Consider the following 24,579-nt stretch of genomic DNA (forward strand, 5'->3'; position numbering starts at 1 on the left):
AGAGGGGGTGGAGCTGGATGGGAGAGGGGAAGTTAGATGGGGTGGAGCTGGATGGGAGAGAGAAAGTTAGAGGGGAGAAGGGGTGGAGCTGAAGAGGGACAGGAAGCTAGGCGTGAGAGAGGGAGCTGAAGGGGAGAGGTGACACTGTTGGGGTCACTAATGTGAGTTGCTTATGAGTATGTAACAAGAGGGACATGCAGGTAACCCCTAGAGCACTCCAGCGAGCTCCAGTGCTTTAGGAGTCTGGAATGTCCCTCTCAGAATAAACAAAATACACATTTTAAGCAGAAGTGCAACAACCTACAGTCAGCATTTCAGTCCCATTACCAGTGTTTTCACAAGATATCAAGGTAATGGGGCAGTCCTTAATATTGGAGAAATACATTTTATCTTTCCACCTATATATCCCACACAATACTGACGCAATGCATTATGGGGCTAATATAAAGAAATTTTCCAGGGCTGCTGTTTATTCCCAGCCCAGCCATGCACGCATACTGTCAGAAATGTATACACACAAAAATACAAAGTGAATTTAGAATTTAAGGTCACAGTAGGCGAACCGGAAACGTAGCTGACTTGGATCATTTTTGCAGTTAAGTTATTTTGATCTTGAATTTACTTCGGATTCTTACATCAATAAAGAACCCTCAAACATTTTGCATACGTCTAGTGCTCCGAGTGGTCAGTCCGGCCCTGGTTCCCACAGTAATATCAGTTAGGTAGTTATGGTGGATTCGACCACGATCGATTAATTGATTTCACACCAAGAACAAAATAATTCTTCATGCTTTTGGCCCGTACTTTCAAACCCAGCCTTACCGCCACTACACGTCCAATAAAGGTTCGAGTGGTCTGGCCACACTACCTCAGCCTTAAATACAGAGGCTGATGAAATGCATGGCTCTCACCAAAATTCATCTACATTGAACGAAATGTCACCACATATATTTTTGCAACAATACAAAAAATGTGCAGAGTTTATAAGGCAGGACTCAGCAGAGCCGATTTTACCATTTTAGCTCATTGCGTGGAGACCGACATGAACAAACGGAACACAACGGAACCACGGACACACAGACAAATCTAATCAACAAGTGAACACTAAACAAGATTATTGCCAATAGGTTGTCTCTGCACGTACCTGTAAATAAACGCCAGCAATAACTGCCACGCAGACACCTTCTCCTACAGGTTCTTCAAAGGAATACATGTTTCCTACACAAACATACACCTTGGCACATATTTATTTGACGTTTTTTTCCATTAACCATGAAGGTAACACAGTTATTTTTAGGTATCTAAGTAGTCAAGGACAGCAATACAGCAGCTTCCTCTAGATTCTGGAAGATAGGACGAAGAAAGATAGGTGGACTTCCTGCACACAGACGTCTTTCAAAGTAATGTTTCACCGTAACGTCATAGAATGTTGGGTACTTTCAGATTCCCTGGATCCAAGCAACACGAAAAGCCTTTAGTAGCTAAACCTTTAATTACTCGTGCTTAAAAGTTCTGTAATTTACTTGTTGTCAGGCTGACAACATTAAAACAACCGTGAAACACACCCACAAGCCGCTGATCTGCAGCTGGTAACCTGCATTTTTCTAGTTATACAATAGCTTAGCTTAAAGCCATTTCCAAGGAGTGGGGGCAGCTTTTACCCATCAGCAATTTTAATTAGTTTATAGTTGAGCCGTGAAAGGTTACACACATGATTTCAACAGGTCCAGCAGTAAGAGAGAGTATTGTTAGTTGTTACATGCAGCGTTTGCATTACCCGTTGTGTTGTGCCAAGAAGCAGAATCTGTTATTAAGGGATCAGAATAGATCGGATGCACATGGTATCAAAGCGATTAAAATTTACGTAACAAGACGGCATTACAAAATCTCTTACTGAAGCAGGGTATTATTACTATTTTTTTTATAAGTGAATTTTTTTCTTGAAAATGTATGTTACATACATCCTTTTTTGTCATTTCTCAAGAGCTTTTGATATGTCATACTTTTGGGAAATTCAGTAAATATCACCAACACGTTACTAAATGTGCTTGCAATGTGGAAAGCTAATTTAAGCTCCATAACCAAAGCTGTTTATTGTCTTGGGGTGTGGTCCCATTGGTCCCACTTTTTAAGCAGTTTGACAATGATAGGGCTCGCATAAAACCCATGTCCAGTCCCTCTGGAGACCCTCTTCCACAATATCCATCCAAATCAAGAGCTGGACCAACCCATCCCCAGTGCTCACAGCCTACGAATACCCTAGCATTGTCCTCCAAGGCTTTACACGTTTATATGGATAAATTGGTAATGAAATATATCCATTATCTAAGCAGCAGTAGAGGGACTGAGTTTTAAGGTGTGGTAGGGCCCCTGTTTTTGCCACAGTGGGATGAAAAGGGGGACGGGGGGCGCACAGATTCCTTTCACCATAAACTATACAATACACTGTTGTGGTCAGCAGCAGAACAATCACCGGTGGGGCTGCACCAGGGCCCACACACTGAGATGTCCAGTGCACATAGGGCCACTCGATGGTAATGACTTTAATTATGGCAGCTCTGGATGGTAGTGACAGCCGACCACTTCCTCGAAGCTCAAAGATCAAGCTGTGCAGGAGGAAGGCAGAAAAGGGGGAGCGCAGAATGAGAGAGTCTCTGACTTCCAATAGCATCAGCTGACTGGATCTCAGGGAGGCCACCCTCCTGCACCCAAAAGGTAGGAAACAGGAGGGTGACTAAAACGTAACATATTGCATATGTATCTCTGTGTGTGTCTGTGTATGTATCTGTACATCTACCTGTTTTTGTTTGCATGTGCATCTATCTGTGTCTGTAAGTGTATTTGTTTGTATGTGTATGTGAATGTGTACTATCTGTGTGTCTGTGTATCTGCATCAGTGTCTGTATGTGTGTTTGTATGTATGTCTGTGCATCTGTTTGTCGGTATGTGTATCTGTGCATTTGTGTGTGCATCTTTGTGTCTGTGTATCTGCATGTGTCTGTATGTGTGTCTGTGTATCTATGTGGGTGTCTATGTGTATCTCTGAATCTGTATGTGTATCTGCATATGTGTCTGTGTATCTGCATGTGTGTCAGTGTGTGCCCCTGTGTATCTGTGTGTCTATGTGTATCTCTGTGTCTGTATGTGTATCTGCATATGTGTCTGCGTATCTGCATGTGTGTCAGTGTATGCCCCTGTGTATCTGTGTGTCAATATTTGTAGCTGTATAAGTGTCATTCTGTGTTTCTGAAAGTGTGTCATTCTTTGTGTCTGTGTCTCCACATGTATGTCAAAGTGTGTATCTCTGTATCTGTGTGTCAGTGTTTTTGCATGGGTATCAGTGTCTGTATCTGTGCATACATCTCAGCATTCAAACACCAACACTACACACAAATACACCCCTGCATTTAAATATCAACACCACATACAGACACACCCCTGCATTTAAAGGCAAACACTACACACAAGTAAACCGCTGCTTTCAAATGGCAACCGTGCATAAAAACACACCACACACAAATACACCCTTACATTCACACACACAAAACGTGCTTACATTCAAACACAAACACTGTTCAATGCTAAACATAACCCTGCAAGGATAGGCACATGGTAGATCTCCAACTGGCAAAGCATTGTGCGAGGTGAACCAAAGGATCTGCCTTTTGGCCATACTTGCAATAGGGAGGCCCAAAAAAATTCCTGCACCAGGGCCCTCTCTATATTAGTTCTGTCACTGGTAGTGGTTATGGTACTTAGAGTGTCCCTTACATGTTCCATTTCTATAACTCATTACAACAGTTATACCCATCCCAGAATCCTGTTTGTCTGGTCCATCTAGCGGACCAGTCTTTCCCTAATTAGTTCTCAAAGAAGACGCATTTATCTATGTAATCTCGATTAGCGATGTCCGGCTTTAACAGTACATTTTCCATGATGCTTGGACATTCAGAATATCATTTAATATATTGTCTAGAGATAATGATAGCTACATTGTAAACGGGATACTAATTAACTAAATCCACCTGATCTCATTTAATTTTAACAAAAAGAGTTATAAATAAAAAATAAAATAAAAAAAAAAACACGGAGGGAAGAGGTGAACACAAATTGCAAAGAAAATAGCATTACGCCTTTTGCATAGAAGGCTTAGTCATAGGTTTGGACTATTGATTGTCTAGAGACGGATTTATTGTTAATATGCAAAGCTGCAGGAATCACATCGTACTATACTTCTGCAAATTGCAACAAGAACCTGTGTTTCAGTGGAACAGGCAAAATAAATCAGAGACCTTGCTGTTCAAACTAATCCTATGCCTGGGCTCATGCACTTTTCTATTAGAAAACCCCAAATTTAAAAACTTTACTGACAAAGGCCTCAATTTAATATTTTTGGATAAACATTTTAAATATATATATATATATATTTTTTTTAATATTAAAATATCAAAAATATAATGGATATACAAATATCAAAATATTACAAAAAGTAAAATATTTTTCAGAATATTCAGTCCCTTTAACCCCTTAAGGACACATGACATGTGAGACATGTCATGATTCCCTTTTATTCCAGAAGTTTGATCCTTAAGGGGTTAAAAAATGTTTATCCAAAAATATAAAATAATTTCAAAAGCTTATCAAAAAATATGAAAGTGAGGAGTAAATCCTTTTTTTTTTTGTAGAGATTTTAGAAATGTATTGTAGTTATGTGGGGGATGGACAGGGCTACTACACATCCAGCCGCCTTTTCCCACCAGTGACGCTGTTAGTTGAGGAGGAGGTAACCACGAGATAAGTATATATTTTAATCTATAGACTGTAAGCTGGTTTGAGCAGGGTCCTCTTCAACCTATCGTTCCTGTAAGTTTTCTTGTAATTGTCCTATTTATAGTTAAATCCCACCCTCTCCTAATATTGTAAAGCGCTACGGAATCTGTTGGCGCTATATAAATGGCAATAATAATAATAATAATAATAATAATGATCTATACATTTGTCAGCCATTTTGCCATCACAGTTTATAGACAAGAGGTATTCCCAACTTAATGTAAACACGTCATGACACTATAAACCACAAAAGATGTGAATTGCTATTTTTAATCTGGGTAGGTATGATAGAAAGCTTTCAATTAGGCTAGTGAAATTGTTTGCACACCATAACCACTACATTCGCTGTAGTAGTTATGGTGCTATGAATTCCCCTAGCGTTTTACCACAGTGAGTTGTCAAACTATCTTTGACACTGACCTGGGTAGTGATATCAGAAGTGGAGATCAGATCGGAGGACATAGTGGACGCAGGTAAGTCTCAATCCTTTGAAAAACAGCTTGACTTCTTACTATGCGACAGTAACAGGGGTGTCCTGGTACCATAACCACAACAGGGGTGCTGTAGTGCTTATGTCTTTTAGACTATCCTGGTGTTTGCTTCATCCACATTAAATAATGCTTCATTGAATGAATGACGTACAGAGCAAGGGCCACTGCATCACCTGGGAATTCCTTGTTTGTAGTATTTATTACCTGATAGAGACTAGGTAATACCAAGGAATTCGAAAAAATAAATACATATATATACATAGGAACAAAATGAGAATGTTCAAGCTATTTTTCCCGCACAACGTATATATGAAGTGTTATTCCCTAAAACATGCAATGATAAGCACACTTTAAACCAGTTTGAAGCAGCCGAGGTGATGATCTTTATCTATTACCAGCCCTTAATGCACAAGCTTTATCAAGTCATTCAGCTGTAAGACATTTAAAAAAAAAATAGCAGAAAAAAAAAATGTATAAAAAACACTAAACAACATTCTAACAAAAACAATACGTTATCTAGCAAATGGTTTGTTTGGCTGTTCAATAATAATATTAATAATATTAATCGTCAATACTAGGAGCAGGGCAGAGACACGAACTAAATAAAATTAAAATGATAAAAAGGTATATATCCATCGCTGCATGTAGATCAACATAAAGTCACAAGTAATAAATATATCTATGTATACATAAATTCACAGAATATAATAAAATACAGATTCTGAAACACCTCTCAGTTGTCGCTTTGGAAAAGAAAAATGTGGGACGGTTTTGTAAATGTAATTGATAACATGTATAACCTGCCAATGTCTTGCTGATTATTCAATAATTACGCTAACGCAATTAAGATATCCCTCCCTATAAGTAACCTCTGTGTTGGGTATCGAAGGGTTAAGACTTTGAAGGATCTAATGCTTACCTTCTAAAGAAATGTTCCAGGTATGACACACAGCAAATATATATATATATATAAATTCAAACATAATTAGTACAGGTCATTCCCCAGATAACGTCATTTCTTAAATGCTGGGTTAAGTAGGAGACAGCGCATAGAACAACACTGGCTAAACCTGCACCACCACTTTATAGGTCTCTCTCAGCAACCAACACACAGGCTGAAGGTGGAGGGGACTGGACCCTGTCCAAAACCACTGCGCTACGAGCTAGACTCACCGAACCTGCCGAACAGTGCCCCTATTTCAGTCACTGAGAGTTCCCAACCAGGCGGCCTGTCTCTTTCTTGGAAAAGGGGAAAAATGATAGGGAGCCTGTAAGGTGAAGGTGTTCAGTCTCTCCTGGGCTAATAGCCTGGCCTCCCTGCTTAACACACATATACTGTATCAGGTGACAGTACAGCGTATTTGCATAAGGAGTGGTTAGGACACATTGTTTGCCTTTAACACTTTCGTTTCTATGAAGATTCTCCTTGGGCAGTGCTTTGCTCAGAAGGTGCATTTTACTTGTCCCTGGGAAAGGCTGATAACTACAAATCAATAGAAAACAAATCAATAAATGACAGAAATAAAAATACCGAATGCCCTTTTTTTTTTTTTTTTTTTTTTAGCAATAAGTTGGTTTGGCAAGGGAATTAAAGCAAATTAAAACAAAGTAGCCAAATTAAAATTAAATTCCTAGCTATTTAACGGGCCCAGATCTTTGCGGGCCTAATATTTGCAATTCTTCAAATATACCAATTTATCGAATGAAATCCTAGGTCCTTTATGTCATCATTTAGTTAGTTCTTTACCTTGTAAAAAAAGAGACACTCTACTGCCCAAATACATAAAGAATATACATCACTACTAAGTAGATATACCCCAAATGAAACGATACATGCATTTAATTATGCATTTTGATTATTAGGTTATATATAATATCGTGTCTGCCGCCTTTGTAATCCCTCCCCTTCTACCCCCGCCCAGACTTTCTGTGACTGTCCTATCACAGATTTCCCAATGCAGCTCAATAAGACAAGACATGATTGAATGCCAATGGACAATACACCATCTAACATTTTTCCAATGGGGTAGATAGCAGGTGGATTGCCACAGTGTATTGACACTGTATCCTGTTTGATGATTGGCTGCAGGTAGTCTGGAACAAAAATGTACGATTTTGCATCATTACTAACTACTTGTGCAACAAATTAAATTCCAATTAAATAAACAACTATAATTGGTCTGTGTATATTGTACATCCCCCCCTTCCCCCATCCCAATGTTACAGCGCTGCAAAATATGTTGGAGCTGGGTCACACAGAACAGAAGACAAAAAAATTATAATAAATATTCCATGCATAGAGCTTGGGAGACAACTAGAACGATTCCTAGGCCAAAACTAGCAAGACGTCCATGAGACAACTAGAGAGACTAGGTCAGAACTAGGGAGACTGCCATGAGACAGCTAGAGAGACTGCTAGGTCAGGACTAGAGACCACCATGAGACAACTAGAGAGATTGCCATGCCAAAGCTAAATAAACTGCCATGAGAGAACTACAGAAACTGACATGCCAGAGTTAGGGAGACTGCCACATTAGAGTAGGAGACCCCCATGTCAGGACTAGAGAACCCCCACTAGGTGGGCCGCACCTGACCTAAACTCAGACTATTCAAAGCAAACAGAAATTAAACCCTGGATCTTATTATGATACTATATAATTTTATTATAACAACCCCGCAAAATTAGAATTTGCACGAACGTTCACACAGTTGTGGCTCATGCGACCCTTTACAAGACATTTTGTCGAAACATTCCACACATGCTGGCTTTGGGCTGGGGCGCACAACACATTTGCTTTTAAATTTAAAGTTCAGCAGATTCTACCATAGCAAACAGAACCACACCTTGACATGGCTAGGGTGTGAATCACTTTGCACAACGCAGAAAGGTATGTTGGCTTCTGTAACCAGCGCTACAAATACAGTTTGCAGCTGTGACCTGCGCGATCAATAAAATATGGCTAGGAAATATGCATTGTTCCAAAAGGTTAAATATAGGAGCAATTATGCAACGCATCTTCTAATAGAGACAAACAAAATATGTAAACGAAAGCATGTACACAAGGAATTCTGCTGGTAAAAAACGGGTTTTTGAAAAACTTCAGCTAGTTTGTAATCTGGATTTAGAGTATATACAGAAAAATGCAGGAATATGAATGAATACACATTAAACGATGATAATAGACACCCAAGCGCACATAGTGATTCCCACCCTGATAATAACTTGGTATTAGGAACAGGTAATGGTAAGCAGGGCCGGTGCAAGGATTTTTGCCGCCCTAGGCGAAAGTAAAGTTTGCCGCCCCCCCCCCCCATATGACATCACAATGCCCCACCCATATGACCTGCCATGTTAACTAACGCCAGTGCTGCAGTGCCGCCGTGTTTACATTAAAAGGCCTGCAGGGACAGGCTATAGACACCAGAACCAATACATCAAGCTGCAGTGGTTCTGGGGACTATAGTGTCCCTTTAATGTGAGGTAAATTAGAGATAAGTGCCATGAATAATATGCTAGATTTCCTACTTACAACCAGATGAGGATGATGATGGGCTCTAGCTGCAGTCTGGCTCCACTGGTCTGGTGTAGAACAGGCTCTCTGGAGGCTGTTTGTAACTGTGGTCACAAAAATCAATGTTCTGGGAAAACGGGAAGCAGCTCCATTTTTGGGGGGCCCTTTACACAGCTCAAGGTCTGGGTCCCAGGGTCCACCTTCATGTTCCACCAATGAGTTTGTTCACAGGGGGTGGAGTGTATAGGGGATGTCCTGATATGTGTAAGGAATGCCTTGTGTGAATCTGTGTTTGTATGTGTAAGGGCTGCAAGGTGTGTTTCTGTGTATGTATGGGATGCAGTGTGTGCGTCTGTAAGGGGTGCATTGAGTCTGTGTAAAGGGTGCATTGAGTGTGTGTAAGGAATGCATTGTGTGTTTCTGTGTGTGTAAGGGATGCATTGCTTGTGTGTGTGTGTGTCTGTGTGTGTAATGCATTGTGTGTTTTTCTGTGTGTAAGGGGTGCATTGTGTGTGTGTGTGATGGGTGTCAATCTCTCCCCCCTCCCTTGTCACTCTCTTCTCCCCCCTCCTTTGTCACTCTCTTCTCCCCCCTCCCTTGTCACTCTCTTCTCCCCCGTTGTCACTCTCTTCTCCCCTCCCCACTCTTATTCTCCCTTCCTCCCCCATCAATTCCCCTCCCTGTCAATTTATCCCCCCCTTTCAATTTATCCCCTCCTCCCTTTCAATTTATCCCCCCACCCTCCCTGTCACTTTATTTCCCCCCACTTTCAATTCCCCCACTCCCTGTCAATTAACCCCCCCTCCTTCACACTTAATCCCCCCTCCCTTACAATTTATCCCCCCCTCCTCCCTGTCACTTTATTCCCCCCCTTTCAATTCCACCATCCCTGTCAATTAATCCCCCCTCCCTTACAATTTATCCCCCCCTCCTCCCTGTCACTTTATTTCCCCCCTTTCAATTCCCCCTCCCTGTCAATTAATCCCCCCTTACAATTTATCCCCCCCTCCTCCCTGTCACTTTATTTCCCCCCTTTCAATTCCCCCTCCCTGTCAATTAATCCCCCACCCTCCCTTACAATTTATCCCCCCCTCCTCCCTGTCACTTTATTTCCCCCCCCCCTTTCAATACCCCCTCCCTTACAATTTACCCCCCTCCTCCCTGCCACTTTATTTCCCCCCCTTTCAATTCCCCACTCCCAGTCAATTAATCCCTCCCCCCCCCCTTACAATTTCTCCCCCCACCTCTATTGTAGCGTGGCCGAGCGCTGTATGATCCGCGGGTACAGGGAGCTCAGGGTACTCAGTGTTCACTTCCTGTTAGTCCGGCCGGGTACAGGAGACAGATGCTCCCTGTACCCGCGGACCATACAGCGCTCGGCCACGCTACAGTGAGGGAGTGACAGGAGGGAGCGCTGAGCGCTTCCCTCCTGTCAGCCCCTCTCCTCATGCTGCGCCCGGGCAGTGCGCCCTCATGGACGCACCAGCCCGGGCAAGGCTGCAGCCGCCTGAGGCTCTCTACTAGTCCGCCTAACAGGTTGCGCCGGCCCTGATGGTAAGGGATTAGCAATAAAGAACTTGCTATCACTATCTGCACTCAAAAATCCCTCAAACCAACAGAAGACCATTGTAAGAGGACCCAAAATTATTTACCAGTAAAAGCCGCTACTTAGTATTGAGTAGTGGCAGCCAGCCATTCCCTGTCTATATGAATTTTTGCAGTCAGTACACAGCTCCTACTCTCTAAAAGTAGTGACAGAGATAGAAGAGAAGTGGTTGTTTTCTTAAAAGGAGCAGTATCGTAGACCACCCCAAAGTTGCCAAATCAATTATTAACAGATGGAGTCCGTCAAGGTTCGTGACTTTTACCTGTGCTATTTATCAGCTTTATAAAGCCTCATTTAGACCTCTCGAGAGACAGAGGTGTAGGTTTCAATTTATAAGCTGATTAAGCAGAAATCTGTATGAAAGCATGAGAAGACCACAGGTGACATCCAGCTACTTTCATACCAATGCTCGAGGACAACCACAAAAGAATGACAACAAACCTCATGAAACTTAAAAATTCATAAAACCGATCTTGAAAATAATCAGTGAAGCATGTTAACATGTTACTCAAAGCAACGTTGTTAAAGTAAAAAATGGAAGAACTAAGGCCGGGATTGGGTAAACCTTCCATGCTTCGTCATTCACGTATCTTCTCCCCAACAGGGAGAAGTCCAGGAGGGATACTCAACAGCAAGTTCTTCCATAAAATACCCATAAATGCAAGAACTAAACTTGTACCCAAACTTTTTAAATAATACAGTAAATACCGTCTTGGCCTGTCTATAGGCATCTCACAGCTATCATAACATTACTGGTATTGTTATATCTAGATCCAAACAGGAATTTCCATGTATGTTAGACATTCTAGTCTCACACCTCCAAGACATATAAAAATACAACAACATGCTTCATTACAGGAAACGTAAATGCAACCACAATTTTACCCCAACTCAAGAAATTAAAACCGTTCCCAACAACACCACACATCCTTCATTATGGTCCACAAAGCACTATACAAAAACGTACCAGGAGATGTAAGCTTTTTTATTACATTTAATAAGACCTAATGATATTTTTTTCAATGGTGTATAGAGATTTTTTTCGAGAAAAATTCACTTTCTTATCTTGCTGAGCGGCCATGTTGGGTCAGATTCTACTGCTATCTGACCAACGGCAGATCTACCTAACTTTCTTGCTGCTGTGATTGCTCAGTGTGAAACCGCAAGTTAGGTTGAACAGCAGTTGGACAGATAACAGCAAAGACTAACCCAATATGGCTGCTCAGCCAGATCAAAAAAAAAAGTAAAATTTTCTCAAAAAATCTATAGATATATTTAAAAAAAAATACATAATTAAGTCTCATTAAACATAATTGTAGCGGTACTTACCCTTTCCAGGGGCCGGCCGGGGTCCTCTGTTCAAGCCGCGCGCGGTCCTGCTGCTGCACAAACCGCGCGCGGCTCATCCGCCGTCTGTGACAGGAAGGCGGGCAGTGACCGCGAGAAGCGGTCACGTGTCCCACCTGACTCTAAGAGCGCGCCGCGGGTATCGGACGCGCTCTTAAAGGGACAGTGGGAGCCTAAATTGGCAAAGGCCTCCCATTGGTCCCTGTCATGCCACACTCCCCATACACTTACCTTTTGGGGGCGTGGATATGACAGGGACCAATCAAAACAGATGTTTAGGTATATATACTCACCTTTTTCCCTTAGTTCCTTGCCCTATCGTGGTTTCTGTTTCAGTTCCCTTTAGCGCTTGTTGTGTTCAGTTGTGTTCCTTCGTATTTGACCTTGGCTTTGTTTCTGACTAGGTTATCTCTTTATCCTTATCTGTTCTGTTTGCCGGCTTGCTGTTTACTGTGTACCAGACCCCGGCTAGTCTTAGTTTACGCTGTCTCTTTGTGCCCTTGACCTCGGATCGCTCCTGACTCTGTACTCCTCTCATATACGTTGAGTCCGGCCATTCTAAGGTCCGGTAGACGTATCTCCCCTCTGTGTTGTCTTTTGTTGAGTTTTATCCTGCGTGTTGGGGTATATTTTCGTTACAATAATGAACTTTTAAAAAAACGTGAAGTGAAAATTTGATGACAGTTGTCCTTTTAATTGCCCCCCCCCCCACACACAATTCTTTATCCTTAGTTTAGGAACTGGTTCTCAGACAGACAATATCTTCAGTTTAGGAAGCGATTACCAGCCAGACAATTAATAATTTTGGAGACAGGTTAGCGTGTTATGTTTAGGAATGCAAGATGCTAGCATGCTTCCCGCCCACCAGCTAACCAATAGGAACGTAGATTTCCAGCACGTCTCAACTGATCAACCAATAAGAATGCATACCTCCCAACATGAGATCGGAATGGGTAGGCTCTGAGGAGAGCGTAGCCAATGACACAACTTGGCATGACTATTGATGCTCATGAAGGCAGGTCCACCTGGAAAAGGGGTGGCCCTGCCCACTGAAGAGGCATTCAAGTCTGGCATCGAGCAAGCCACACTGGGAGACTACTGGACTATGTGAAGACCACCGCTGACGTGCTCTCTGCATGGTCTTAGTGCCCGTTTACAGCACGAGCTTGTGTAAAAGCGCAATAAAATCTGAAAAAAGGCCTGAAAAAATTACATGCCAATGTATACATACATCAACTGCAAGATGCCATTTGGGTGAAAGATATGCCTATTATTCCTATGGTAAATTTTAGATGTAATCTTCAAGCCAGTGCTATGGTTTCATTTTGGCTAGTTTGGCCTAGAATTTGAAATGCACTTTGAGTTCACAGTAATTCACAATTTAATGAGTAACAAGATATTTGCAGAGAATTATGATCCACAACTTTTTTTTTATATATTTATCTACAAAAGGATATTTGTACAGTCTAAATACTGTATATTTTAGTTACTGCTTAGCAGCAATAGCGAACTGCAAATGAAAGATTGCAAAAGAGCTCCCTCTCCTGGAAGTTTTGCTAACTGCAAATAATGCTGAGTTATGGCGCAAATATGTAATACAGTATTTAATATAACAATAAAAAATATTTTTTTTTCAAAATATTAAAATATCATATCTGAACAATGTATCAATATTTCAAAAAATATTTAAAAACACCAAAGGTCACAGGTAGATGCACTAAAAATATATATTAACTTATATAGCCTACAAAAATAATACACTACAAGGCTAAATTACAGGCAATTGAGTATTACGATGATTTTCCTTTATTTGACTCTCCAAGCACCATAACCACTATAGACTATTGGAGTAGTGCAAGGACTTTATAGGAGTATTTCTGGTTTTAAAACAATTTTCATGCAGTAATCATTACCCACCGTGTATTAAAACACATAACACACACATATGTTCACATGCACATACATTCAGAGATATATCATACATAAATATCCACCCGCTGAATAAACTTTCTAAAAGACACGCACACACGTGTAAAAACATGAATTTGCATTTTAGCATTATGCATATAATTTATACACAGTCACACACATACATTGTTATCGCACAAAGTCCAAATATAATTTAAAGCAACTTAATTGAATTTTATTGCTTTAAATTTTTTTTTGAAAAAATAAAATAAAATGTAAGAAAGTATCTATTTGAGGAACGGACACACTCTCACTCACAGTTATCACTAACACTCACAGGCAGCTATTCACTTGAGTGGCACACACACAGTTCTGACACTGCAAAACTATTTGAGGTTATTGTAGTGCATGCTGGGAGGCTGGGAACTGCACAGCTGGCTCTCCACAAGCTTCAGGAGGGAGAGGAAGAGTCAAGGTAGAGTTCAGCTGCAGTGATAACGTATTATCATTATTGGGCAGCTATATTAAGACATAACAAATCGATGTTTCTGCTCTACTGAGTACCTAAGGAAAAGTGTAGGACCCATAGGGATGGAGCACATTAAGGGTTAACTCCCCTCCTCCCTTATCGCAGCAGTAGTTTGCCCTCCTGCTGTGCTGGATGCCAGGGCAGGATTGGTTATAGGCAGAAAGCAAGCAGGGGGAGCAAAGGTAAGAATAGGAAAGGTGTAGGATGTTTTTGCCGCGAAGGAAAACGGGTAAGCTGCCAGGCCATTCCCCCGTTGCCACCTTTTTGGGGGTTTTGGGAGTTGGGATTCTTGCCGACCATAATAGTTGCTGTGGTGGTTTAATATTCTAAATAAAGTAAAAAAAAAAGTGTGAATTTACCATTCCAAACCTTGTGTCTGTCTGAATTATTTAAGGGAACGGTAAAGGGTCGTGTAGATGGTGCCCAAGAGGCTGAGAGGGTAAGGGGGTTTAACCCTTAAAGGTGAGTTGGGTTATATTTTCAATATGACTGCCTATCTACATTTTTATACTGTGGCAGAACTTATGTAGAGAGGGACATGGTGCAAAATAATAAATAAATTAGTCCCTCTCTAGCGTAAGCATGGTCAAAAGGTAAATCCCCATCTGTCGCACAACTCCTACAATGTTTTTCCAGCTGGGGATCTACCATGTGCCCATCCTTGGAGAGCTGTATTAGTGAGCAGTGTTTGTGTTTGAGTGTAAGCATGTTTTGTGTGTTTAAGTGTATGTATCTGTTTGTGTGTAGTATTGGCATTTGAATGCAGTCATATGTTTCTTTGTATTGTTGCTATTTGAAAGCAGTGGTTTACCTGTGTTTAGTGTTTACATTTTTTATGTAGAGTTAGCCTTTGATTGATACATTTGATTGACAGATACACACTGACAGATATACACACAGATACATACACAAATGCACACATACATACATCACACACACATATACAAAGAGATAACACATATACATACAGATACACACTTAGATCACACTGCACACACAGATAACATATATACACACATATGTAAACACAAATAACACATACATACATGAACAAATACACATACATATACAAAGATAACATACGCACATATACACAGATACATACATACACAGACACCTTAAACACACAGATGACACATATAGACACACACACACACACACACACACACACACAGATACACACATAGAAATAGAGAAAATGCATGTTTTAGCCACCCCCTGTTACCATATCTTTTGGGTGGAGAAGGATGGCTTCCCTGCAGTCCAGTGGGAGTGGCTGCAGTATCTGACAGAAGGTTGGCTGTGGCTGATGGGAGTGGATTGCCACTGGTCTCCCCTTTCTCTCTCCCCTCTTCCTCTCATTTTCTCTATCCCTTGCATGGCTCTCTGTGTGCCAGGAGAAAATTAAGTTTAATCTCTTCCTCCCACAGAGGCTGGGTGGGGGAACCACAATCTGGTAAGGCACCAGGTACAGACAGCGGGACACGTCTCGGTACTCATTTTTCTCATTTTTCCTTATGTTGGTCTTATTTGTCCAATATGTGGGACTATCATGGAAAAAAATGGGACAGTTGGCAACTATGCACTATCACAATTCTCTTGTCAATTCTTCTCGGTTTCTTGTATTACATGAGTTAACTCTATTTTATTTTTAAAATTAAACACATCTCAGGTCTCCTCAGTTCACGAGGGGCCCTTCTGACGTCCACCACAAGGCATGGACTCCTGTCCCCGACTACAATCGGTGGTTATGGTCATATTCAATGAGACAGATCTATTTGCACAGCTTCCTGTGTTTGTCTGAGACTTTCCGGCACAGTCTCCACGTCACTGTTTATTTTTTTATTTTTTTTTTAAACAGGAAAATGACATACACTGACAGCTGCTAGTAACAGGACAATGAGTCTGGAAAAGGAAGGAAACACATATTTCTGTTTCCAAGATCATGTATTTGGACTCTAAATCCTGAGGTTACCCACTATATATGCAAATATATAAATCATTTTCTTTAAAAAAAAAAAATAAAAAAAAAATTCAGCTGGCCCTGGTCCAAAAAAGATACGTATACAATAAAATTCACAGTCGTGGGCTTCAAAAAAATAACATAAGGCACCAATCGTAAATTTACATTACAAAAATTAAACACTGGTATAGTATACTGCGCTCTCAACAATATATAACTGCATATACACATTATTAATTAAAAGAAAAAAAAATCATTTCAGATGCAGACTATGTTTTAGGGTTACCGTAGTACATGAATGGTGTCAATGATTAGTTAGAATAAACCAGCTGATTAGGGATTTGTGAGCGCAACCAGCACCGTTTTACGACTCATTCCCGAGTTGAAATAATGACTTGGACTTGTAGCTCCCACTAATCACAGGCAATGCATAGGGACAAATATAGCCTGTGGCTATACTATACTATTCAGTACACTGATAATTACCACTATTAACGTCAACTACTATAGCGACATCATTGGTATGGGGGAGAGGTAAGAGACAAATCATTCAAATCATCTTGACTTTTTACTGTAAGACAGTGCCAGTCCCCTACACTGCCCTAACAATAACCCTTAACCCTTTCAATACCGTAACAGGTAAAATAAAACTGACCCTTGGCTACTAGGCTACCCTAACACTTACATTATCCCTTAACCCCTTCGCTACACTACACTAACACCGCTCCTAACCTTTAACCCCTAGATATCCCTAATCCAACCACTAACCTTAAATTTAAGACTAACCCTAGCGTCAATCCTAACACACTAACCTGAGCCTGAAAATACCATGTAGAATAAAAGATACCTAATGCAATGGATAGCAGGCAGATTATCTGTAATCTGGTTATGATTAAACACAACAATCTGCATTTCTATCTACACAATGTTTTTGTTTTTGAAAGATCTACCAAGAACTCCAGTGGTTTACAACAGTAGAAATCCACTCGCAAAAATGTTTTTCTCAAATCAGAATTCTGTTTAGTAGTATCAGGCATACTCAATCAGACTCACACTCATCATGGTGGCATGGTGGCCAGTTATTAGACCAACATTTATGCAACCCAATTTCTTTCTACCAAGTATTCTTGCCAAAGCCGTACCTTTACTGTCAATTATACTGGCCCATTAAAATATAAATGTGTGATAATGTTAAGATGGTTTATAGATTGTGACTGCAATCCACATGTCTGCTGAGAAGGTCCAAAGAAATCTCTCATGGTTACAAATCAGACACGTGGAAGCCAGACTTCATGATGTCATTCAATTCCTAGCAATTAAAAGTTCAGTGAACTGGTCATTACACAACTAGTCAACTTGCAATATCTCGTAAATTGGGGCTAATCAATTGTTTGTATAATAAATGTTATTAAAATTCCTGAATAACAAGCATGACTTATCAACTTACATCCTACAGGATAGGGGAGAAGATGGATATGATAGAATGTGTCACAACAAACTCATCTTCGAAAGATTAAATTGGGATCATGAGAAATAGTTATGGAAGGTTCGATGGAACCTGAAATTCTGAATTTACTTTAAATTCCTGACTATTACATTTTAGTAAATAACCAAATTTAAAGAAAGTGTTTTATCCTCTAATGGTAATTGTTCCTTTAAGACCACTTGCTGAACAGGAAGTCAGGTGATACAGGTAGGAAATCAAGATTCAAGAGGAAATGCTTCCTCTTTGATGGAAGATAGCAGTGTTATTTGACCTCTTATAAAAGAATGGAACCCAAACATGCTCGTTGTCCTTTAGGAAGTCAGACCTTATGTTAGCATTGATTGCTCTGCCAATTTAACACCAGCACTTGATTAATGATATATATAAAGAAAACATACAAAAAGGTTAAAACAAACAAAAGTGACCTCATTGGACAATCAACCAGAGTAGATTTACAATCATATATTTTAAGTTTGATTAAAGGCCGAAATATGAGATTATCAACAGTCATTTGACATTTAGTCATTTATCCTATTTAGAAAACGAGAACATGCTGGTATGCATTTGGTTCTTTGTGATTTTAAGGTTGTATCTCAAACTTGTGTTTTACACAAACTTATTCCCCTTTCTTCTTTTAAAAAAAAAATAAATAAATAAAATTGGCTCTTTTGTTGCAGAACTCTTTTTAAAACTTAGCCACAGATCAAAGGAAACGGTAAAAGACATTGGAATGTCTAATTTGACATATGACATGTGTAAAAATAATAAATGACTACATAAGAAATATTAAGTAAATAACGCAGTGTGTGAGGATATTCCCAGAAACGAACAATACCTGGTCTGGAGATGAGGCTGGCACACGTCCTCCTAGGTTGGTCTGCTTGGGGTCCACCTGTCGAGTTTGAGATGATTCAGGTTTTTTGGAGGGCTCTGAGGCTGGAGATTGGCTGGCAGGGAGTTCGTAAATGATGGTTTGTAGATCATTTAGGGATTGTGTGGGCCTGATGGTTGGCTGTAGATCTGGGGGCAATGCAAAGCTGATGCGTTTTTTAGAATCCAGAATCTTCTTGGAATTATGAAATGTTCTCATCGGAGTGTGAGTTCGGCAGGTAGTCTGCTCCTCGACAAATATTTGCATGGTATCCGCAGTTGGGTATTCACATAACACAGAACTTTCTGTAAGAGAGCGTGATGAGCCTGATAATACTGTGGTCCGCTGCTGCCCATTTGATCCGGGCAAGCGGTTACTTTTAATGGTCGTCTGGCCTATGGCTGATAAAAAGGGGCTGCTAATACTAATTCCTGGTAGACTAGCAGCAGACAAGCTATTACTAAGAGTACTCCTCTGCATGCTAGATGTAGGTTGAGTGTTAACAGGACTGCTCCTCGGAGCGCTAGTTACTGGTAGGATGTTAACAGGACTAGTCCTCTGAGCATTAGTTGCTGGTAGGGTGATACCAGGACTGCTCCTCTGAGAACTAGTTACTGGTAGGGTGTTAACAGGACTGGTCCTCTGAGCACTAGTTACTGGTAGGGTGTTATAAGGATTGTTCCATGGATCACTAACTGGTGGCATTTTGGTAACCGGAGCCATTCTTTCAGTAGTAGTTGCTGGCAAAGTAATCACTGGATTGATCCTTTGTACATTAGATGCTGGTTGAATGTTGTTTTCAATCATCCTTTGCATGCCGGAGGTGGAAGATATGTTGTGGGGGCTTATAGTCCGCAAGCCAGATGTTGGCAAATTATTTTTAGGGCTGGTCTTTTGCATGCCGGCTTGTGGAAGTGTATGACTTGTGCCAATCTTCTGTTCACCAGCTACATTCTGGCTGTTACTGACACCGGTTCTGTTTGCAGTAACTATTGCTGGGTTGTTATTGCTTTCGATCTCTTGCCTATCTAATGATGATAGGCCATCGGAGTTGATCTGCTGATCAGAAGGCAGGTATGCGTAGCTATACTGTATCCTTGGTACATTCCCCGTCACTTCCTCGCACTGAACGTTGTATGGCTGGCACCCATTGGCACTCAATGACTGAGAGGATAAGACTTTGACATATTTCGCTGGAATATAGAATGGTTTTGACTTGTTATCGTGGCAGACGTGCCACCAATGCTCATTAGTCTTTTTCAGGAGTATGTACCTCTCGTTAGGTTTTATAGTGATGACACGTCCGTCTTTAGCGGTGTACTCGAACTCATGTTCCACAAGGACAAACTCCCTCTCCAGAATTCTGGTAGACTGCATCCTATCAATCTGAATTTAGCCTGTAGCAGGACAACAACAGAAGACCAACACGTGATTAATATGGAGTCAGGAATAGTTGGTTACTTTGCCATACGCAATATATAAAAATAGAAACATAACAAAAATATCCTTTTAACTCTGTCAACATACATATCTAATATCCCTAAAACCTCCTCAGCCTCTCCTGGCATGAAGGGACCTGTAAACATATTTGACATAGTTTACATTTAGGAGGAAGGGGGGTGGCTGTACCTTTTATATAAATAAGACTGCGTGCTGGATTCTGGAAAAGACTAGGTTATTCGATGGGACAGATCCCACTGAAATGGATAATATATCACTTCATTTATTGCTTGCTGTTCTCTATTATAACATTTTTTCATAGCTATTTATTCACCCATTCAGCTGACAAAAACCATCTCACGTTCTCCCCTAACAGGTACCTCTTCTATTTAAAAGGTTCTAGTGCCGGTAATACTCACAGAACTGAAGACAATGCCCACAGTTAATGTTCCAAATAGCAAGAGACTTACCCAGGGTCGGCTGAACCTGGCACAAATGCCAAAATGACCCACTCCGTGAGGCCCGTATCAATCAACGTCTGTTCCCTTTCTCATAATGTGAAACTATGAATCTCGATGTTATGAAAACAAACCTTTCCAGACAAACTGCAATTAGCCAGATCTGGATCTCGGAGAACAGGGCACACTGGATATGGAATAGAATTTTGTAATCATGAGGACCTGACGGAGGATGAGTCAGATTTTGAAAACGAAGGTGACACCCAAAACTGAACAGGAACGAGGAGGGAACTTACGTTAAAATAAGAGAGAGCAAAGGATGAAAACCTAGTTATGTGAAAAAACGAATTGCAAAATTTAGGCTAAATTCTCCAAGCGGAACATTTTTCCCAAAAAAGCTATTTTTGGCAACATTTCAAAAGCACTGCAATTCAGTGTTTAGTGAATAAACCCTCAAATTGGAAATTCATTGGATTCAAGACAATTCTTATTTTAGTAGAAAATCCTGCGTGTATTTTTTTTACACAAGGTGGACAGGTGAACATTGTAGTAATTCTAGAATTAATCAACTGTCTCCTGCAGACAATGATTATATACAGCAAATAGAAAGCTGTGGTGGCCTTTAATTCCTACTGAATCATGGGAATTGTAGTCCACATAATCCAAGAAAAGCAATAATTATATAATATAGGGGCATTAATGTATGCTACATGCTTTACCAGATCGTGAGCAAATTTACAGTTTTGACAATTATACAGATTGGGGAGTAGTGGGGGTTTACGCTTTACCCAATCGGTAAGCAATACATTGTTGTTTGCTAAAAACTATCCTATCATTTCTCTATTACCAGTTCTTCTATGCTACAAATGTAAGCCTTTGGGACTAATTAGCAGCTACTGAAGGTTTTATGCCTACGATAATGTTAGTTGCTAAATGATAAGCAAATGTTAGAAAAAAAAGACACCTGCCTCACATTGGAGTAAGCAGGAAAATCTAATTTATAGGGGAGTTGTCATGCCCTACTTCACAACTCATAAATCCCTCAGTAATTTTCATCTATACATTGTGTTAGCAAAATCTCTAGCAAATGTGTAGATTGTCATATAAACCGACAGTAAAATCAGGGGTAATAAAAAAAAACAAAAAAGCACAAAAATGGGCCAATCACTGTGTTTGTATTTATTTATTTATTTATAAAATATTTTACCAGGATGGATACATTGAAATTTCTCTAGTTTTCTCTGGTTTTCAAGTATTATATTAATGATATTATATATGTATTTCGCAGTACACCGATTGGAGAATTTTCTTACAATTTGGTTCACAAATTAAAAAACAGTAAAATAAATAAATAAATCCATATTTATATATATATATATTTCACACCATTGGTTACTTCTCACTTGATCTGTCAATAAAACAACATTTATGGTTCACCCCTAACCATCAATCAATCATCTTTTTTTTTCGTGCCATAGGTGGTTTTTCGTACTGGTGTGGCGAAACAAGAGGTATATGGTTCTCGGGGGGACTTATGCAAAAGGTCGGCTACGTCAGTCATATAACCCCCTGACAATATTTCAGATTAGAGAAGAGGGCATGTTTCCCTGTGTGAATGTGTAACGGTAATTTTTTAGTTATTGGAATAAAGAAAGAGGTGCTACTCGAATGTCATCCCATCCTACTCGCCATTCAATGTAGGAGATCTCCAGGCGTGATTGATAGAGAAACTGAGCTCTTATCTACTCATAAATTATGTGTGAAAAGCAATAACACCATCAGAAAGCGTGGGTGAGGAAGTGAGAGTTTATCTCTGATTGCTAATTAGTTGTTTATTTTTTTTAATTCCCTCGCATACTTTAAATAAAAAAAGTATGTACAACAAAAATTATCCTACAGCCACACTAATGTATCACTCTGTCTATTGTACCAGTTGTTTTGCCAAATAGGCTTCTTAACCTATGCACAACATAAATAAAGAATAAAAAAAAATTAAAAAAATAAAAAAACTCATACAAACACCCTAAATTTGCAGCACGAAATATAAAACGCATACGCAGGGGAGGGCTGGCAGCCTTAGGCCTGGGGGGCAAAACCAGTCAAGTGGCCCATTGCGCCACCAAATCAGTTCACCATCCATGCCCACCTTTTCCTGGTTTTATAACGGATATTGATGTTATGCTAATCAACTTTCAATGTTGTCAGAGCACAGGCTGAGAATCTCTGAGCCTGTGCTCTGACTCACTAACTGAGCGCCGGAAACACGAGGGAGAGGATATGATCTGACTGCACCTACTGCTGGTGCACACCAGTGGACCACCAGCGAATCGTTTAAATTAAATATGCTGGTGTACCCAACTTGTGAGCTGTGTTGGCAGCCGGGCGCCTCTGTTGTCATGGCACCCTGCGTGACCGCACAGCTTGCCCACCCCAACGGCTGGCCCTGCTGACACACACTGATGTTACTACTTAGACATCCCTCAATATTAATACAGAGATGAGAGTAAACACCAATAAACTGTGGAAACAGCGCTGATCCCCCCAAATTTATAAAGGTTTGCTTAGAGGATTTATTCAAGATTAAATCATGCCTCCTCCTCTCTCCCCCATGCGCTGCTCTGTAGGCTGGGAGGAAGTGAAGAGTAATCACAGTCTCCCAGCACAACGCCACCTGTGGCTGCATGGGGAACAGCTGTTTAATGTAATGCTTGCAGGATGGCCAGCTGCCGCAGAACCTCTTTGTTTCCATCTCTGCAAAGGGCTCCAGGCACTGGTGAGTGTGAGCCACTGTAAATTAGGGGCAGAGGGCACTTGCACTGCGGTCAAGACGGGTCTGGGCAGGAGGAGAGTGCAGTGCAATCAGTGCACTCCCCTCCTGTGGGTCACCAGTAGACTGGTGCCCCTGCCCAGGATCAGAGCCGGTGCAAGGATTTTTGCCGCCCTAGACAAAATTTAAATTCGCCGCCCCCCGCCCATGTGACATCACAATGCCCCACCCATATGATCTGCCATATGAACTAACGCCAGTGCTGCACACAGTGTGTGTTTACATTAAAAAGCCTGCAGGGACCAGCTATAGACACCAGAACCACTTCATTAAGCTATAGTGTCCCTTTAATGTGAGGTAAATTATAGATTAGTGTCACTAATAATATACTAGATTGCCTACTTACAATTAGATGAGGATGATGATGGGCTGCAGTTTGGCTCCACTGGTCTGGTGTAGAACAGGACCTCTGGAGGCTGTTTGCAACTGCGGTCACAAAATTCAACGTTCTGGGAGAATTGGAAGAAGCTCCATTTTTTGGGGGCCCCTTACACAGCTCAAGGTCTGGGCCCCAGTGCCTGACGGTGAGTATGCCCATAAGGCCCACTCATAAGTCCACTTATATGTTCCACCCACCCATGAGTTCGCTCACAGGGAGTGGAGTGTGTAGGGGATGTGTTATGTGTTATCTAATATGTGTGCTTATGGTATGTAGTGTATAGGGATACCAGTTTGTGCAGGTGATGCAGTGTGTTTGTGTGTAGTGGAAGCAGTGTGTATTTGTGTATAAGGGATGTATTATGTGTTTCTGGTTGTGTGTAAGGGATGCATTGTGTGAATCTGTGTTTGTATGCATAAGGGATGCAAGGTGTGTGTCTGTATGTGTGTGCATTGAGTGTAAGAGATGCATTGTGTTTCTGTGTGTATGTAAGAAAAACAGTGTGTGTTTGCATGTGTGTGTAAGGGTTTGCATTGTATGTTTCTGTGTATGTGTGCAAATGATGCATTGTCTTTGTGTGTAAGGGTTGCATTGTGTGTGTGTGTGTAATGGATGCATTGTGTGTTTCTCTGTGTGTAAGGGAAGCATGTTCTGTTTCTGTGTATGTATAGGGATGCATTGTGTGTTTCTGTGTATGTATAGGGGTGCATTGTGTGTTTCTGTGTATGTATAGGGGTGCATTGTGTGTTTCTGTGTATGTATAGGGGTGCATTGTGTGTTTCTGTGTATGTATAGGGATGCATTGTGTGTTTCTGTGTATGTATAGGGGTGCATTGTGTGTTTCTGTGTATGTATAGGGATGCATTGTGTGTGTGTGTGTGCGTGCGTAGTGTTAAAGAGCTCCCTGTCTTGCCCCCTGTCCTATAGAGCTG

General features: G+C 40.8%; 1 protein-coding gene across 1 annotated transcript in view; it reads right to left on the minus strand.

Moving 5' to 3' along the window:
- Nucleotides 1–24,579, minus strand: part of ARHGAP27 (Rho GTPase activating protein 27) — a 95,808-nt gene that overhangs the window by 53,515 nt on the left and 17,714 nt on the right. The window contains exon 2 of the mRNA XM_063459427.1: nt 18,508–19,940. Within this exon, the coding sequence (XP_063315497.1) occupies nt 18,508–19,920 (1,413 nt within the window). The 5' untranslated portion in view covers nt 19,921–19,940. The remainder of the gene's footprint in view (nt 1–18,507; nt 19,941–24,579) is intronic.

The sequence above is a fragment of the Pelobates fuscus genome, chromosome 6 (assembly GCF_036172605.1).
Source record: "Pelobates fuscus isolate aPelFus1 chromosome 6, aPelFus1.pri, whole genome shotgun sequence".
NCBI classification, from domain to species: domain Eukaryota; kingdom Metazoa; phylum Chordata; class Amphibia; order Anura; family Pelobatidae; genus Pelobates; species Pelobates fuscus.